The 19,159-nt window shown below is 34.9% G+C and overlaps 2 protein-coding genes across 4 annotated transcripts; one reads left to right on the top strand and one right to left on the bottom strand.

Annotated features, from left to right (window-relative positions):
* Positions 1-459: 459 nt before the first annotated feature.
* On the bottom strand, positions 460-11,434 carry LOC122290277 (germinal center kinase 1-like). Of its 2 annotated transcripts, none has more exons than XM_043097905.1 (20): positions 10,770-11,434; positions 10,040-10,096; positions 9,027-9,054; positions 8,693-8,815; positions 7,925-8,036; positions 7,698-7,735; positions 7,504-7,557; positions 6,795-6,863; positions 6,508-6,624; positions 6,321-6,389; positions 4,893-4,972; positions 4,242-4,367; positions 3,894-4,167; positions 3,323-3,427; positions 3,055-3,222; positions 2,393-2,520; positions 2,181-2,310; positions 1,684-1,808; positions 1,382-1,561; positions 460-790 (listed from the first exon to the last, which is right to left on the bottom strand). In XM_043097905.1, the coding sequence occupies exons 1-20, from the start codon at positions 10,862-10,864 to the stop codon at positions 751-753; spliced, it is 2,118 nt and encodes a 705-aa protein (XP_042953839.1). In that variant the 5' UTR covers positions 10,865-11,434; the 3' UTR covers positions 460-750. The 2 variants fall into 2 exon arrangements, with proteins under 2 accessions (XP_042953839.1, XP_042953840.1); XM_043097906.1 differs by having other exon boundaries at positions 3,323-3,412; positions 10,770-11,433.
* Positions 11,435-15,715: 4,281 nt separating this feature from the next.
* LOC122290349 (protein RICE SALT SENSITIVE 3-like) lies at positions 15,716-18,453 on the top strand. Of its 2 annotated transcripts, XM_043097988.1 has the most exons (7): positions 15,716-16,131; positions 16,247-16,297; positions 16,621-16,749; positions 16,903-17,008; positions 17,168-17,209; positions 17,323-17,379; positions 17,552-18,453. In XM_043097988.1, exons 1-7 carry the CDS (start codon positions 16,001-16,003, stop codon positions 18,260-18,262), a joined length of 1,227 nt encoding a protein of 408 aa, XP_042953922.1. In that variant the 5' UTR covers positions 15,716-16,000; the 3' UTR covers positions 18,263-18,453. The 2 variants fall into 2 exon arrangements, with proteins under 2 accessions (XP_042953922.1, XP_042953923.1); XM_043097989.1 differs by lacking the exons at positions 15,716-16,131; positions 16,247-16,297 and having other exon boundaries at positions 16,625-16,760.
* The last annotated feature ends 706 nt before the right edge of the window (positions 18,454-19,159 follow it).

Here is a 19,159-nt window from a genome sequence, read left to right as displayed (position 1 = left end):
TTTTAATTTTTAATTTCTCTATCCAGTCCTTCCAATTTTTATAATTAATACAAAAATCAATATAAATTTTTCAAACTTTAAAACAAAAATAATATTAAAATAATTTTTTAATTTTATAATAATTTTATTCAACTTTTCTTCTCTTATTTTCTAAAATCTAATAAAACATCTTAATTCAATCTATTTTACTATTATTTATAAACTATTTTATTATCAATCACATAATTTTAAAATACTGTCTAAACGAATCCTAACGAATCCATAAATTTTTGTTCGATGTTAATAATTTTAAGCTGAGGCTTCCGATATTTATTAATTATAAAAAATTATACAGACAACACTAAATACATAACCTAATTTGCAAACGTTGTGGGCGGAGTTCGTGATTGGATAAAAATGCTGAAGAAATAGAGAGTCCGAAACTCCAAATAAATTTATTCGAAGAAAGCTCTTAAAAAAGATAGCATCCACATTTTGGATTGGGTCATTCGTAATTATTGAAAAAAATTACAATCAATGTCAATAACATTACAGTTTTAATGTGATCATAGCAAACCCATAATTATGGCGATGGCTTACTACAAAACAAAAATGTGAAAGAGAGAAGATAATCGTATAAATTTTAATAAATACACATTTTCTCACAATGATGATATCTACATAGATAGATCAATCAGAATGTATGCCTAAACAGGAAACACACTAAAAATAAATAAAAAAATATGCAAATAGTAAGACAGGCATCTTCAATTAAGCTGGGTGTAGATCCCGTGAAGCTTGGCCTTGCCATCTGCATAAAAGCATATTCAATGTCATAAACTAGTTGAAGTCTCCCCAATCTCAACCGGTGGATGTGAGCGCAGGGTGGAGATGGAAGGTGTAATGATGTAAGGAAAATTCAAGACACGTTTGAGATTGTATTTCAAAAAGGCATCACGGTTATAGTTAAGAGGTTTTTTAGAATGACACAAATTCCAAGAACTTCTCCTTCTTAGGTATCGTGACATCCCATTTATTACCCTCTTACATAAATGTTTAGTCACACAGATATCCCACAAAGATAAATCTACATATTGACATGGGTTGATATAGTATGTTAGATTATAAAACTGCTTTTATTATCCACCCCTTTCAAATCCCTGACAATATTGCCAAGTTATTCTGTTGTAGGTGCATGGCTCAAGTCCCAAGTGCACGCAAGAAAGTCACAACCTTAGTACTGCAGAATTGAGATGTGACAAGGAGGGCGGTACTCACAACACTGTCATCAGAAATTTATGTGTATGCACTATGCATGCATGGAGTCCCAAGATGGTTCACCAAGGCGTGAGCACTCAATATATAAAAATAATACAATCAGAAGAACGATCACTTGACTAACCTCGAGAGCAGAAATCTAGCAAGTGGACTTAAATTTGCATTTGAATTAAGTTCCTTGTTCTGTTGCTTTTTCTTGTTATCGGTTTCTGAATTTGAATTTTGCGTTTCAAGTGTTGGCTTGACCTTGGTAAATAAGCGAGCAGCAAGCTCCTGTAGGTCTTTCAGGGAAGATTCCTTTGAACTGCACAAAAAGTTCGCAAGTTAATGTTTAAACATAGCATGAAGTAAAATAATTAGGTAATAAGACACTAGGACCCGAACGAGAATATGGAGAGGGATTCAAAGGAAGCAGAGTTTCTGAACCTTGCCAATTGCTGAAGCAATCTTCTTACAAGGACTTCACAAGATCCAGGCTTCTCGTGTTCCATATTAACAAGTGAATTTGCAATAGAACGCACAACAGAACCTTCTGGATCCTCAGCGATGGCCTACATTATACACAACAAGTAGGAGGTTCAAGCGCTGAACACACTACTAAAAACTTGAGAACACATGCATGAGGAGGAAGATTGCTTTCAATAGTTTGATATTAAATAACCCCAATTTTTTTTCTTAAATCAAAAGACTCTTTCCAGTCCTAGTATCAGTTCATCCCCTCCTGCAGAATATTAGTTCCTTTACACTGAAAATTAACTATTCTCATCTGGCACAGAATCTGCACCAAATTTGAATTCTTTGGCTGGAAAAACTGTGGTTCATTCTTTAAAAATTGTAATTAGCACAAGCAAATTCACATTGACCCACAAATAAAATTGCAATTCAAGAAAGTGACTGTTCATAGTAACCGCGTGAGTTCTCACCTCTTTTAGTGAGGGAATAAGCAGAACTGACAATGGCACAGATGATGCAATTTTTACATATTCTTCATCATCACTCTCATGCTGTGATCTTGAAAGACGTTTTCGAGCATCAAAGTATTCACGAGAATGTCTGGTAGAAATTGTCTGTTAAAAAATTTGTAATAACCATACCAGGATTATTTTTACTAGCACCGTGCCAGCAATGGATGTACCTGTAAGAATCTGAGCTGCTTATTATCTGCTCTTTTCTGTTTTCCTGCCAATCATTATTGATCTTTCCCATTGCTGATCTCTCTCTGGCATTTCCTCTCCTAAACTCTCCTTGAAGTGCAGCCTTTGCCTACTTATACATATCAATCAAACCATTCAAAAACTTATCTACAAAGTTTAGTAGCACATTGTGAAAACAAAAGCTTAGTGACATCCTAGATCAGGAAAGCCATATATTATTTCAGGTTCTGCTACTAAGCATATGAGCATAATCATCATAAAGGAAGTCAGGAACCCAAGTGGTGAAAGCATGATTCAACAGAAAAATCTAGAAATGTCAGAATAAAACCTATCTAAAGATTATGAAGATGAGAAAAGCAAAGGGAGAGTAATGAAATATACTTGGACATTTCGAAAATATAATTGGATAAGTTTCTGTAGTTGCTCAAGGAAATGCAATAAAGCAGATGCTTGAATCAGAACAAGGTGAAGGGTGCTCTTGCTTTCAGGACTCACTGGCCAAGTAATAATCAAAAAGCATCTAAACTATTGTTCAGAGTATACAAAGCTTAAAAGCTAACTCTTATTTATTTATGTATATTTGCTAAGCACATTGGAAGCTAACTTATAAAAAGATTGAAGGTAGCATAGCTACTAAAACAACCTCTGCAAGGTTCATTGCACTGTCTTCAAGTAAGGCAGTGTAAGTTCTCTCTTGAATTCCCAGTTTGGATTTTGGAGTCCAAGGAGAGTCAGAATCATCATGTTGGCCCCGGAAAACTACAGTTCCACTGGAAGATGAATCTTCAAAAGCTGCATATGTGCCGCTAAACTACGCAGTACAGTGAATTCGAATTAAATGACAGGCTAGCATGGAAAAAGGAAATAGAAACTTAATTTTTCTCATAATAACAGACAGACAGAAACCATACCAGCGTGCTTTGATCACTAAACAGGGATGACTGTGATCCTCTGGGTGAACGTACAACAACAGTTCCAGATCCACTAGCAGAAAATTCGTCCTGGAGATTGAGCGGCTAAAATAACTTGAGAAGATTTGACATTGAGAGGTTTATGTGCATCCAAGCAAGAAATCTACCAATTAACTTGAGACTTGGTTAGTTAAATATTAATGTACATGGTTAAAAGGTCAGTTTTGGAAAATTTAGCTGCTCGCAAAACTTGAACAAGACTAACACCTCTTCTTAATGTTGTAACAAAAGTACCTTATTATTATATTGATTTTACCATATAACATACAAACAATAGTAGACCAGGCTCCTGAATAAAGTTAAGTCTTTCAATTAGCCCAGACAAAAACCTAATTCAATTAAGTATTTAAAAAAGTAACCCATAATTAACAGCTGTAATACGTACATGGATTGGCCGATTTTAGCATGCTGAATGAATGGTGACTATCATAGCTTGTGCTTCAAGTATACGTATTACTTAGAGAAAAAAACAGGCAGAGGTTGAGATGAGAGTGGGAAGAAAGATGATTACATCTCCATGGTAATTGTCCTGATGTTCGTGGTTGTATGCTTCTCTAGCATCTTTCCTGGAGGAAACCTCTAGTGACGCATCATTCACATTTCCAGGTGCAGAAAACCCCTGGTTACTACTATCTGGAGTTCTTTGGGCAGTCTGAATTTGTACAGCATCTAGTCTCCTTTCTCTAGCTGGAGGTGGTCTTACAACACTCCGAACAGTTCCCGTGCTCTGTGATCCACCAATGCTGAAGTCCCATCCAGCATTTTTCAGGGGTTTCCCCTGACCACTGCAGATCAGAAAATATATCAGAATTCAAACAAATACCAAGCAAAGCACAAGTAATCAACAGATTCAACCCACCTGGCTCGGAGAGTTTCTTCTCCTCTCATATCTCTCATCGCCTTAACTGTATCAGATGCCTCCCCTACAGCTTCAGGTCCAATTCTAGAAATGTCTGCTTCCTTTATTTGATATTTTGGACGCTCTCTATCAAGATAATAAAAGGCAAGAAATTAACAAGAAGCAGCCTTCGCACCAAGACGCTATATTAACATTTCATTGCCATGACAAAAATGCTGATGCATGCATCTCAGCAATTGCATTATGAGCAGAGACCAAAGGTGCAGTTAAGGATGTTTAAATTTCCCTAGACTCTTCCGAGGTTCGAGCAGTCTCAATTTCACTACAGGATTTTGCGGATGAATGCTGGGCTGGTCCACCTCGAATGGTGTTTGCACATCCATATACATAGCCAGACACAAAGGTGTACAAGACGGTCAAAATCTGTGGTTCTTTTAAGTTCAAGACTCAAAAAGAAGAACTGCTCAACAAGAAGGAAATGAACTCTTAAAATAGCATAAGCGAACTTAAGGGAGCAAATCAAGGGCGGTAGAAGATAATGAAAAAGGGTGCCACGTTTGGGCAGGCAGGCGGAATGGATGAGCAAAAGGTGCCATGGTCATGTCATCTGTGTTCCATGTCACTACTATCGTTTCATGGATGTTCACTCACCTTATTCTCTCCAAAAGTCTCGGACTCTTCTTAGCATTTTTTATGAAACGGTGTTTGAGAAGTTCCTTTGCACTTGGTCTCTGCATTTGATTAAAAGATTATAATAAGAAACACAACAGAGCTCAATAAAAGCTAATATATGTTGTGAAAGAAGACATAATGCATTTTATAACTTCTAGTCAAGAATGCGTTAGATGTGAGAACCATAGCCTCAAAGAAACTTGCCAAACTTGCATTATTTACTAGATAAATGTATTGCAATACAATGCAAAAAGAATATGCCAACAAAGATTTCTATACGCATTGTTCTATCTATTCCATCAAATGATACAGCATTTCAAAAATTACAGATTATGTCAATGATCTTGATAGAGAGAGGTCTCTTACAAGATATTGTTCACTCTCTTCGGTTGCTCTATTAGATGGAAAACTACCATACATTCTATAGCAACTTTGACTGCTATAGAGATGGAGTATGTGGCAGCGATAGAGTAGATGGAAAGGGTCATTTGTGTGAGAGGATTGGCTTCTGACCTTGGCTTACAACAAGATGTAATTATGTGTTGGGATAGCGAGAATGCCATAAATCTTATGCAAGAGGACCTAACATATTGACAAGACACTACTTCACTCGTGAAATTGTCTCAGGAAGATATTACAGTAAACAAAATGTTTATTATGTATTGACAAAGCTAGTGCTGTGCCCAAATTCAAGCATTGTTTGGACTTGATTGGTATTTACAGTTTATGACTGCCTATAGAGGCTTTGATGGACATGAATAAATTCTATTTCTGAGTCTTAATCCATCTCAAGCAAAGGTGGAGATATGCTAATGTGGCTTCGAACTGAGCTCACATATCCTGAAGTTGAATGGGATTTGAATTACTATCCCAGTGGCTTCTAAAGCTAAGAAAATAAACCCATATACAACTTTCCCAATCTTAAATCAATTAAAGCATCTGAAATGCCCGCAACACTATAAGTTAAGATACTGAGATAGTCCAAATAGAAATATATGATGCTCAACAGATGCTCCCAACTATTGACCTTAACTGAATGGGTCTTGTACTTAGTAATCTAGAGGGGAGACTGGAACTTGATCGAACACTCTCCAGATGTTCTTTATCCTCAATATAAATATGCATTCAATCAAATGACCAAAATCAAGTATATTAAACCAATACATTCTCTACTTACAAAAAGAAAAGATCTAATACATTCTCCAGCACCAAAGTATTGACCCTAATTACCAGCCCAATTGGAGGCATAAGTACCATTTGAAATGCATGCACTTACTGCCCAGAAAAAATCAAAGCCATGCACTCACTACGTGGTCATTTGTGGCTATATTATTCACACACCTACATTATTAGAAGCAAAATAAAATGAAGATAGAGGGAGGTACTTGGAAGGGTATAATCACTTGCCTCTGCAGGTACTTTCTTTAAACACAATGCAACAAATTCTTTCATTGGACGGGAGAAATGATCATCCAACTGCACAAACACGGGTCATGATTCCTTTAAAATGTGAAGAATGATGTTTCCATCAGGTAAAAAGATCTCAGTACTCTACAATCTTTACCCAGAATTAGCACTGACATCAATAACAAACCTGTGGTGGATTTTCTCGAGGAATGATAAAAAGAACCCTCATAGGGTGAAGATCTGCAAGTGGAGGTTCCCCTTTGGCCATCTCAATTGCAGTTATCCCCAAAGACCAGATATCTGCCTGCATCAATAACAGGGTGCCAGCATAACAATGTTCAAAGCCTCAACGAGCTGACATGAAGACAGATTGGGGTGAAAAAGGGAAGCAAGCAGTGGAGGTGGCAGTGAAACAGCGGTAACACAAATCACAATCTCCAAAAATAAAGATTGAAATGCTGCTTTGAGATATACCTTCTCATTGTAACCTTCTGAATTCTGAATGACTTCTGGCGCCATCCAGAAAGGTGTTCCTACAAAAGTCTGTCATTGTTAAACAAATTAGTGCGTCCTCAAGAAATGACAAAAACTGAAAGACCATATTGAGCACTTATAAAAAAGATACATTTCATATGAATCAAGTTTCTCTCAATCATTACCCCCACCCTTCTCCTCCTTCATAAGAAGAGAAAAAAATAGCCAAGAATGCTGTTGTCCTATGTGGCAATGAGACGAGGACGAATAACTTGACAGGTACAAACAGCACTAGGCAGTCAGGGAGAAAGCAATTATCTGATTGTTCCACAATGTGTCTCACCCCTCAGCACCAGAGGAGGCAAACCGTGACCATTAGCGGATATATTATGCGCCCATTTGCCCTCACACCTCCCCCCAAACCTCTCTCTTCCTCCTCCTCCGGCCCAGCCCGTGGGAAAGAAGCAAATAATTACGATATGACAGAATGAAGCATTTCTAAAACGCTATCTAACAATAGCCTCAGGAAGCACTCTGTTGACGAAAAATCAGCAACACTCTGCTGATGAAAACTCAGCAATGTGCTCATGGCAGAGAGGACAAAAAAACATTGGTCACGAAACAAGGGGCCTCAACCAACTTTGTAAATGGAAAATATAGCAATACATCCTACTTTGATTAGCAATTTATCCTCAGAAAAATAGGGTACCTTTCTTCTAGATATAGTCCTTGTTAATTGTGCAGAAACCCCAAAATCTGCAACCTGCGACAAGTCACACACTCAATGCAGAAGACCAGAAGCAAATCTATGTAAATCAACCCATATTATCTATATTCTTCCAGTTAGTCAGCCTCTATATAGAATTATGCCAATTGTAGCCCTCATGAGTATAAAAGTTATACCTTAACATCACCATTCTCCGTCAACAAAATGTTTGCCGCTGCAAAAGTTATTATATCAGGCCATCATGACAAGAGAATTTAAAAATGCAGAGTGAAAGAAAAAATGCTTTGAACACAAAAAAGAAAAGAAAAGAAAAGAAAAGAAATGTATAAATCTTGAAGAAAAAGAAAATAGGGAATTTCTCAGGATTTGTCATATGGAAGTTCAAGTAAGGAGGCAAGAAAACCTTTAATATCTCGGTGGATTTTTCCTTCATTGTGAAGATACTCAATTGCATGCAGCAAGTCACGTAATATACAAGCAATTGACATTTCATCCAGTGGTGGACCTGATTGGAGCTGCAGAAGCAAATCTCGGTTAGCTGTAAAGAAGAGTGTATGAAATATGTAATTTTTTAAAAGATAATGAATGTTTCAATTGACGAAAGGAGCAGCATAAAGAATATAATTATCATACAAGAGGACATATACGAAATGTAGAAAATTATGTTTAAATATGCATGTGTAACTAAGAACTTGTTTGCATTAGTCAAACCAACAGTAAAATGACTACGCATACCTAAAGATACTACCGTGTTTTTTTTTCAATCTAAAGCCATAGAAGACGAAGGGCAGGAAGACAAGTACCTATGAAAAGGTGCATTAGTCTATCAACTTTCTACCAAAGTTAGCATAGCATATGGAGCAACTGTTCTATAATCTGCTCCGCTATTTTATTTCTCAAAGGGAACAATACCCCAAGTCTAAATGGACCTTGATATTGCTTTAAAAGGAGGCAATAGATGCTAGTTTTATTTTTTATAAGTACAATAGATGCTTTATTACAAGACCCAAAATACAAAACCAACCAATTACAACGGAAATACCATTTTATTTCAGGTTGCAAAGTAAAAGAGAGAGAAAGATCTCATGCAAAACTCAAATCCTTAATGAAAACAAAACTTCAAATCATCATGCAATGAACATGCAGAAGAAATTCAACAGAAGTAACCTACTAGGTCAGCAACAGAGCCACCAGCCATGTATTCCATTATAATCCAGAGCTTAGTCTGGTGGAGATAGGAACCATAATATTCAGTGATATATAGAGATCGACATTGTGACAAAACAGAAATTTCCTGCCAGTAAAATAAGATAGATGAGCAACATAATTTTCAATTTAAGGCAGATTTGAGCCAATGAGCTGTTGCGCAAATGGAATATCCTCACGTCATAAGAACAGAGTAAAAGGTGCAGTTGTGGTTTCAAGACCCACCAGATGCGTGTGTAACTAACTAATAAAAAAATGATAAATTTGATCAACTAGCAGAACAAATTGTGAAGTAATACCTTCTGAATGTCCTCAATTTCATCCTCCCTGCAGAAGACAATTCAAAACTCATTTTCGTTAATGCTCACTAAAAAACAGTCGGAAGATAAGAATCGAGTAATTGTTATGCTGTAAGTTGGAAAGTGCTCACTTGCTAACAAATTCACACAGCAAAACAATGAAGCAAAGAGAAAGGTAACATGTCATCAATGCAGGTTACTGGCATAGCTTTAATATGTATTTAAATGCACATAATTAAGACATGAACCTTAAAAAATCTCTCCAAGTTCCCCTGTTGGTATATAAGTAACAGTGCATGTTGAATTTATCTAATACCTACCTCCTAGGACATGAGGATACTGATACATTGTTAAAGATTCCGGATGGTCTTCTTTATGGCACTCCAACATGTTTTTTGGGAAAGTGATTAAAATACTTTTAGTTTGACAAGGGAATTGGATGATCCCGAGCATTTTCTCCTAAACTTTGTGCTATCCAAAGGGTGTATATAAGAAGAAAAAACAGCCCCCAAAAGGGAGGAGAGAGGGAGGGGGGATCAAGGCTATGTTTAGTTCCAAAAAATTTCCAAACATCCTTTAAATTTCTATTCTTATTTCTCAAAAAAAAAAAAAAAAAAAATCCCATCTAATAATTTGGCTAAGTTTCGCTAAAAAATATAAAATAAACACACAAACCAAAACAACTTTCACAAAAACCCTAAACAGTTATCTCTCACAAAAATTATCAAAACAACTTTTTCAATTCTACCTACCTACTTTCACAAACACCAATACAAAATACATCTCAAAAAGTTTTTATTCATTCTATCAACCCACTTCACAAAACCCGATAAAAAACACATTTAAAAATTGCTTCCAAGAATTCTAGTTTATGTCGTAAATTTTCACTTACAAAACATGCCCTAAAGTTGTTCAAAAATGAAGGGAAAAAAATCTCAGTAAGAACAGGTTTCTGATGCTGAAAAGTGAATCTAAAAACTTCAGAACAAATATGTGGGAAGCTATCTACTTACGACTCATCCAAATCAATTACTTTGATAGCTACTTCTTTGTTATACTCCTTATCAAACCTGCAAAGTATGAAGGCATCAGTGTCATCAGTATATAGTGTAAATGTTCATCCGATAATGATGATAGAACTTTATTCACCAACTTATATAAGCGTTATATTTTACTAGGTTGACTTCAATCTGTACATGAGGCAATTATGATCAATCACCCATTACAATCTAAGCTATCATGGTAATCCATCAAAATTATGGCATGAGTTGACATCTGACGGGCCACAGTGTCAAACAAATGTGCACTACTAAAATGAAATAGAATCTACCATTGCTTCAAATATAAAACAAAATGTGCATTCGCCAACTTGATCAATTAAAACAGCATAATCTAATATTAGAAGCATAATCACAAACAAGAAGGCCGCACACAGGAAGCTGACCCTCCACATGACCTGATGGCATTGCGTAAATCGTAAAGCTAGTGGTCCATGGTTCAAAGACCGTCGTTTTCTTGGAGGCTGAAAGTCAGAACCCACTGCGATTGACTAATGAATTTTTTGTAATAAAGAGATTATTCATTGTTTTGTAGCATCTCCAATAATAAGAGAAAGTGAGGGCATACGGATCATTAACATGGGCTTTGCTTTGACAACTAATTAATCATAAAGTGTAAATAAGGAAGCGAATGATATTACAGTAAAGTGCAAATAAGAAGAAAGATGACATCAATCAGACTTACCCTTTATAGACATCGCCAAATGATCCTTTCCCAATCAGCTCCAATGAACTAAATCTTGATCCTGCAGCCTCTACTAACACTGCAGCATCGGCCATTTTGACAAGGAAATCCTTTCTCTCGTCGCTCGCTTACTACACAAATCCAAAACACTAAACCGAACAATACTTGGAAACAAACTCAAGCCGAATCCCTCCACGTTCCCACATTCTTCAAAACCAACAACCAATTCACTATTCGAAATTCACAAAACACCAGTTTGGTATGCATAAACCAGAATATTTTCTTCAAATACCACATCTGAAAACACCACGTGTAAGCCAGCACCAATCAATCAGCCCGTGAACTCTCCCAGGATCATATAAAAATCACACGTTAAGTCTAATGCCTCACATAATAAAGAAATCTGAAGAACAACACAATGCGAAGAAGCTCTTGGACTCAAAGCAAAGCACATGGGTCAGACATGATTTTCCAATCCTTGTTACGTAACCTGGGATAATGACAGAGTGACTGCCCAACAGAATTTAATTTTAGGGGACAAAATACACGCGCACAGAAATTCCATCAAAGGAAGGCGAAACGACAATACACGCTAGCCAATTCTTATCACATGGACAAAATAACATACGAAAAGAGGTTGGGAAGGGGAACGCTCATCCGCAATCCCACATCGATAATAAACCTCAAGATTTAACGCTATATAAAGCTCACAATAGAAAGTGTACCGTTACCGGTCTCATTAACGCGGGCCTATAACTTGTATAGGGGCACTGATTCAATTGGTTGGGTTCTGGCCTGCCCAATCCAAGCTGTAATCCACGGCAAACTACGTAGGATTATGTCATTATGACCCTAGTTGGACCATTACTATATTTTTACTATTTTTTTAAAAAATAATTTTGTAATAATTTTTTTAATTTAATAATAATTATAACTCTTATCATTTTATAAAATTTATAAATTAAAATAAGATTTTTTTAAAATTTAATAAAACTATATCATTCAGATAGTTCTCTTAATATAACACGACCTTATAATGCCATGTATTTTATTAAAAAAATTTAAAACACATACACAAGAGAGTTAAAGAGAATTTAGAGTTTTAGTGTTCACTTTTTCATATTTTTAAACAAACTTTTGGTTTGAATATTTTTTTTTTTTTTTTTTATCAAACTATACATAATGGTGTTGCGTTAAAAGAGTCGTTTGAACGGTAAGTTTTAAATAACCCATTGACTATACTCATAATTGGATAGTTGAAAGATGGCAAAAATGTAATCTAAAATTGACAACAAATACAAAGAAGCCTAAGCAATACGTGCTTGTCATCATTTCACTATTATTGCAAGATCAACTTCAACAATTATTCCCAAAATAAAAATGATTAGAAAACAAGTTTATTTATATAAACATTATTCATCATTGATAACAAATAATGATAAACAGGTACATGCATTGAACAGTTACACTTGAAAGTTACATTTGTCTTTCCCTCCTTGTAATTAATTCATGAACTTTGTTGTGTACATTTATGGCAGGTTTTGTATACAAAATTAAATTATTTTATTTTATTTTATTTTATATAATCATTATAATTTTTTTAAATTTTTATATAATAAATAATTTAATTTTTTTAAATTTTAAAAAGAATTAATATTAAAAAAATATTTTATTTAATTTTTAACAAAATATTTTAATTTATCGTATTTAAATTATATAACCAGACGAAATTTAATAGATAACCAAACACATCAATCCACGCGGCATCACGTGTCACGTAATTAATTTCATGCATTGACGAGTCATACTTGAAAGTTACATTTGTCTTTCCCTCCTTATAATTAATTCACGTAATTGCATCCTGCAGGTCGTTCATGTGCCAGATATACGAAGTTCTTCTTCCACGTGAAGTTTTTCGTTGCCGTCTTGGTACGTAACCTTACCGCTCAAACTTCAACTCAGAGCAGCCAGGACGTAATAAATTGTATTGTAATCAAATAACTTACGACAAGGACATGCATCCAAAAAAAAAAAAATGATGAATTTATTATTTATTTAAAATTCTGTTAAAATTTATTTTTTATAAAATACTTTGATTAATTATTTATTATAAAATGAATTGTAAAAGAAATTATAAATATATCATTATTTAATAAAACACTTTTTTAGTAGTTACGGGTTGATTTGACTTGCATTGACCACTATAAAGGGATAAAAAAATCAAAGACCGACCGGTAATTACCAAAAATCAATTATTATAATTATTAGAGTATGTAACGTTTACTATAAATATCAATTTTCTTATATATTTAACAAGGATAAGAAACGTGAGAAAACCATCTTTATAGTAAAACAGACAAAAATAGAAAAATCCATGCATCATAATGTAATTTGGCTAGCATCCAATGAAAACCAAACCCACAAAATGAAAATGAAGACCATATGAGTATCCTATGTTTTAGGTTGACGGTTAAGGTTTGGTTTGGTAGTTTAAAATTTTTATCTTAAATTTAAAATTTATATTTTATTATTAATTTTTTTAAAATTTTTATATCAAATATTATAAATAATTTAATTTTATTTAATTTTTTTTAACTTTTTTAAATTTTAAAATAATAATAATATTAAAATATAATATTTTAATATTTTATTTTAAAATTTAAAATACTTATTTTACTACCAAATGGAGCCTAGATTCCTAGTATTCTCGATTTAAAATTTTAAAATTAGATTCTAGAAAAGACTTATAAAAAATTATAATTGTGAGTAAATTGAGTATACTAATTTTTTTTTTTAAAATATTATATTTAATAAAAACATTTAAAGAAGGGCTTTGGCCTTTGACACGTCGATAGATGAATCCGGGAGTGGGAATGTGGGATCCACAAAAGATAAGTTCATGCGGTTCGGAGCGAGGTCCGGACTCCGGAGGCTATCAATGCGGGGAGGGTAGTAGTTTTCCCCCACGCGCTTTAGCATGGATCCGTGAAAGATGAGGGAATGGTCATGAGGGTGCGTGGCATGTAGGAGACGCAGTGCCCCGCTATTCGTGCGTCAGGCCCGCTTTTAATTTCTTTATCAGAAACGATAAACGGACTCACTGAGGCGGCACGTGCGCACGTGACACCTGACTATAAATCTTCTTTGTTTGTTAAAATTACGCCATGGCCACGCTTTGCTCTGCACCTCTTTGTACCAGTTATGGACTATAATTAGATAGAAAAAATTTAATTATAAATATATTTATGTATTAATATATATATTAATTTATTGTGATTAATTAAAAAATAAATTTTATTAAAAATAATGTTAATTTAAATTTTAAATATAAAAAAATTAATATTGAAGTATAAAAGAATTAATATTAGTATGCAGATTAATATGCGACTTTGTTTGTATGTAACAAAATTTAATTAGATATATTTTATTATTATATAAAATTTTTTATGACTATAACAATTATTTTTAAAATAAATAATATGATTTTTTTGCATAAAAGTTACATCAATGATATATTGAACATATTAAAAATAAGGTTTATAAATAAATCTTTAAAACTGTTATTTTCTCATTTGTATCTGAAATGATTTTTCATATTAAAAAATTTTCATTTGCCTTTTTAAAAAGTTAATATTTTATTAAAAATTGGTACGTTTAAGCAATCATAATAAAGGAGCGGAGTGCTCAAATGGTTATTATTTTTTTTCACTTACTACAATATAGTACAAAATTATGATGATTACACTTTAAGTTCGTCCTTACAAAACTGACATAATAACATTATCATATTCCATTAAAATATTAATCCAAATCTAAAGATCAAGATCCACCCACATCTCTTTTGACTGGTAATGATTCTGTCTTAGTTGTCCTTCATCTCCTGCTATTAAAAAAATGATTGGGATTTGTTTGGCAAGTCTGAAAATAGAATGACATATATTTTTTAGTTATTGACTGCACAAGTATTACATGTTTTTGTAAAAAAATAATAAATATAAAACTTATATAAAAAAATTAATTTTTTAATAATAAACTTTATTCTTTAAAAAAAAATACGTGACATTTACATAACTTATACTCACTCATAATAATTTTCATAATATATATTCTAAAATAAGTGTTTTTATAAAATAATGTTATAAAATAAAATACCATTTATTTTAAAATATAATTGTGTAATGTATTGTAAAAAATATCACGTGTTTATCTTTTTTTCTTGAAGATACCCATCTTTGCTGTACGCAAACCATGAAACCGTAAATAAATAAATAAAAAACAAATCACCTCAAAATATAATTTCAAACCAATTGATTTTTCTTTCATCTAATAATTATATTTCAACGATGAAATAAATTATATTGTTGTTTATCACAAATATTCTCGAAATTCTGCTCTACCGTGATATGTTAAATTATGAATTTTCATGTGATTGATACCACCAAAAACATAGCTGATACCAACGTAGAGTTTGCTTAAATATCAGTTCAAGCTTAAGATTAAAAGCCAAAGATGCACTATACATACATACAAAACCTACGAGCTGAAATGAGAAAAAAAGAGCAGAGGGCAATCGCAGACCACGGTTTTTTTTTTTTTTACCCATATTTTTATTATTTACTTCCTCCTCCTTTCACTGTAGTGCTTTGCAAGAGACATGGAAAGTGGGTAAAAGCTGGAAAAATTTGATTCATATTTTTTATCATATTATTTTATGTTGCAGTATTAGAGGATAGATTAACGAGATTTTTTTTTTGAATTTTTTACTTCCTTCTCACTTTCACTGTAGTGCTTTGCAAGAGACATGGAAAGAGGATAAAAGCTGTCCCCACAGTATTTCCGGGTTTGATACTTGCAATATTCATCTCTTTCCTTTTTACTTTTTTACCTTCCTGTATCAAGATCACCGATGCTTTGTTTGGGACAGACAAAAAGAGTAGATGACAGAGGGGGCCTGGTGGGAGAGCCAGCCAAAAAATATAACTGAGAGAGAGAGAGAGAGAGAGAGAGAGAGAGAGAGGGTATTGTATGTGGTGGTTAAGATTGTAGAGTTGCAAAACTAGATAAAAAATTGTGTTGAGAGGTAGCAGTGTTTCAGAGGTTGAGAGGGGATGGGATAGAGGAGAGAAAACTGAAAACGGGTCTAGTGTGAAGTGAAAGAGAAAAGACATAAATTGGAGAGAGATAGAGAGAGAGGGGGGGCGAAAGAGAAAGAGAAAGACAGAGAAAGAGAGATGGTGGGCTCGGGAGCATCAGATAGGAGCAAAGAAGCTGTTGGGATGATGGCCCTTCATGAGGCCCTCAGAAGCGTCTGTCTCAACTCAGACTGGACTTACTCTGTCTTCTGGACTATCCGTCCTCGCCCGTATGTATCTTTGTGTCCCTTTAATTTCCATCCTCTCTCTTATCTCTCTCTGTATTATGCTTTGATTTGAGCTGCTTCCTTAACTATAAGTGGTCCTCTTTTCCTTTTATTGCAGAAGAGTCAGAGGTGGTAATGGGTGCAAGGTTGGAGACGACAACGGCAGCTTGTAAGTATGGTTTGCTTTCACCTCAGTTTAGTTACTATGAAAGCAGAGGAATTAGTGAGTGAAGTAAAATTTTCAGAAACTGTTAAGCTCAGCAGTATAATTTGCTTTTCTGAAGTTTGCTCAGCCGCAAGGCAGGGAATTACTGTTTCTCTTGTTTGAAACAGAGGAAAAACAGTAAATTATATCGATGGAAGATGGATTCCTTACTTAGTATTTTTGTGATTGATAAACAGGGATGGGTATTGAGTAATATTTCAATTTGCACGGTATGTTTTACAGTATTTTCTGAGTTGATGTAACCTTGTCTATCAAATTTTGTGAAGAATGTTGATGTGGGAAGATGGGTTCTGTCGAGGAAGAGTCGGGGATTGTCTTGAGGAGATCGATGGTGAAGACCCCGTCAGAAGAGCCTTCAGCAAGATGTCCATTCAGTTATATAATTATGGAGAAGGGTGGGTACTGGGTAGGTGTTTTTTGTTGTGGTTTCAATGCTCTATCTCTGTCTCTCAATCAAAATCTTATAATAACATGGAGAGTAGAGAGATATAGAGGGTGAAGGATTCTTACTATTTTATGGTCCTGAGTGGGTGAATTGGTTTGAACAGGTTGATGGGGAAGGTTGCATCTGACAAATGCCATAAATGGGTCTTCAAAGAACCAACAGAATGTGAACCAAATATATCTAACTACTGGCAGAGTTCTTTTGATGCTGTATGGGATAAAACACCACACCTTTTATTTGTTTGTATATTTAGTTTCACAATCACTTCTGAAAAATTAAGTATCAGATACAATTGATTTCCATTGGTTAGATGGTACAGTGTTAATGATTGGAGGTAACCTTCCTATTTTTGGTGCTATTGAATGCAGCTTCCTCCTGAATGGACTGATCAGTTTGAGTCAGGAATTCAGGTCAGAACAGAAATAGTTATTCCACTGTTGCAAGTCTCACGTTAATCATTTTCCTTTTTGGTTTTTTTCAATTACTTAGACTTTTGTGCTCCTTATTTCAACTCCATGAACAGACAATAGCTGTAATTCAAGCTGGCCATGGCCTTCTACAGTTGGGTTCTTGCAAGATTGTGAGTTTTGTTTTTCTTTCTTTTCTCTTCTTACTTTTTTCTATTCACTGTTTTTCTAGAAGTTGCCATTACATATTTGGTTGAGTTTAAGGAGTAATATTTTCTATCAAAACATATTAGCATTAATTTTTTGGAACTGTTTGATAAAATGTGAAAGAGTATCTAATGACAGATACCGGAGGACCTTCATTTTGTACTAAGGATGAGGCACACATTTGAATCTCTAGGCTACCAATCTGGATTCTACCTCTCCCAGCTCTTTTCTTCAAACAGAAACACTTCCTGTACTTCCTCACTCCCTTTAAAGCAGTCACCCATGCCAATCCGCCCTCATGCACCGCTCTTCAATTGGGGCCAAAGGCCCCTTCCATCGGCAACTTCTGTACTTTCTTCACCCAATTTTCCAAACTCGGCCAGACTTGGATTTCCACAACCCAAAGATGAAACCCACATGTTTCTCCTACCTCATTCATCTGAAACCTGTATTGAAGACATGGTGGGAGAGCACCAAAACGACATCAAGTGGCCAAACGGGCTGTCTTTCTTCAATGCTCTCACTGGACGTGCTGAAGATGCCAAGTTGTTGTTTAATCCGGAAAGCTTAAGAAACAAACTAGATCAGAATCCAAACCCAAATTCGGATGCGTCAAATATGCATAATGGTGGTGGAGCAAACCCCAATGAGTTCTTGAGCTTGGACAGCCATCCGGAGAGTGCAAGTAAGATGGAAAACAAATTTAAGAGGAGCTTTACTTTACCGGCTAGAATGGCTTCATCCTCTTCGTCCACATCTATTGATCATCACCAGCAGCACCAACCTGTGGAGTACAGGGATCCTGAAGCGGCTATGTACACGGATGTTATGGAGACATTCATGGAGTGAATTGAAGAGTCTAGCTTGTATTAGAGGGAAAAAAGGATGAGGTGTTGTATCTAGGCTAAGCTTTTGTGTTCCTTACTGCTCATGTTCACATGCTTCTTTTTATGCAATTTGTATTTGGTTTTTCTTTCATCCATTACTATGACTTAAAGATCAGTTGTTGTAGTAGATCAAAACATAACTTTTCCTTATAATCCGCGGAATACTGCAAGAACTCAGGAGAATACGGTATATGGTAACTTGTACTCATTGGTGCTTGTTCCGTATTAATACAAGTCAAATTGGCATCAATCTTAATCACAACCACCGTAGGGCGTAGTTCAATTTCCAGGGATAAGATCATATCCGTTTAAAAACCGATTAAAACGATACCCCAGTTGCCATAGTTTAGGAAGGATATGAATGGCCGTATCGTGATTCGAGATTCCTCGGCTAATTGATTTATCCTCAGGAATGTTCCCTGCCTTTCGTGGATCGAACCCACCCCAGCTTGCGCAGACATGCTTACAGTGCATGCGTATGCCGAAATGCTCCCGCCAAGTGGATGTGGAATCCTATGTCGGAAGAGCATTCTGATCACTGCGTCGTTTTGTTTCCAGTATCATGTGAGCATCCATGCATGCAGAGAAAGGGTGACAAAAAAATATGCAGTATGCATGACTTCATACTTCGATAACGATGACTTCATATTTCCATAAAAAAGAAAAAGGCCTAGGTAGCATGAGATGGATTCAACAGACATCTCATCCCGAATTTGCAGTGATGATCATCACACACACACACACATTTATATACTTCGTGGAAACAAGAAAAAAGCTACATCTCTTCCGCCATAGGGAATAATATCAAATTGAAAGCCTCTAAAAAGTTTTCTTCACGTAATCCTCCACAACTTGGCGG

The sequence above is a fragment of the Carya illinoinensis genome, chromosome 12 (assembly GCF_018687715.1).
Source record: "Carya illinoinensis cultivar Pawnee chromosome 12, C.illinoinensisPawnee_v1, whole genome shotgun sequence".
NCBI classification, from domain to species: Eukaryota; Viridiplantae; Streptophyta; class Magnoliopsida; order Fagales; family Juglandaceae; genus Carya; species Carya illinoinensis.
The sequence above is the reverse complement of the archived record's forward strand: the minus strand, read 5'-3'. Positions and strand labels throughout refer to the sequence as shown.

Excerpts from the sequence above, each read along its gene's own strand:
- LOC122290277 (XM_043097905.1), bottom strand. The coding sequence starts at position 10,864 with ATGGCCGATGCTGCAGTGTTAGTAGAGGCTGCAGGATCAAGATTTAGT. Across the intron at positions 8,816-9,026 it reads AAATTGAGGACATTCAGAAG|GAAATTTCTGTTTTGTCACA; the intron begins GTATTACTTCAC and ends TTTTACTGGCAG. Across the intron at positions 2,311-2,392 it reads AGCAGCTCAGATTCTTACAG|ACATTCTCGTGAATACTTTG; the intron begins GTACATCCATTG and ends AATTTCTACCAG.
- LOC122290349 (XM_043097988.1), top strand. The coding sequence starts at position 16,001 with ATGGTGGGCTCGGGAGCATCAGATAGGAGCAAAGAAGCTGTTGGGATG. Across the intron at positions 16,132-16,246 it reads TGGACTATCCGTCCTCGCCC|AAGAGTCAGAGGTGGTAATG; the intron begins GTATGTATCTTT and ends CTTTTATTGCAG. Across the intron at positions 17,210-17,322 it reads AGTTTGAGTCAGGAATTCAG|ACAATAGCTGTAATTCAAGC; the intron begins GTCAGAACAGAA and ends CTCCATGAACAG.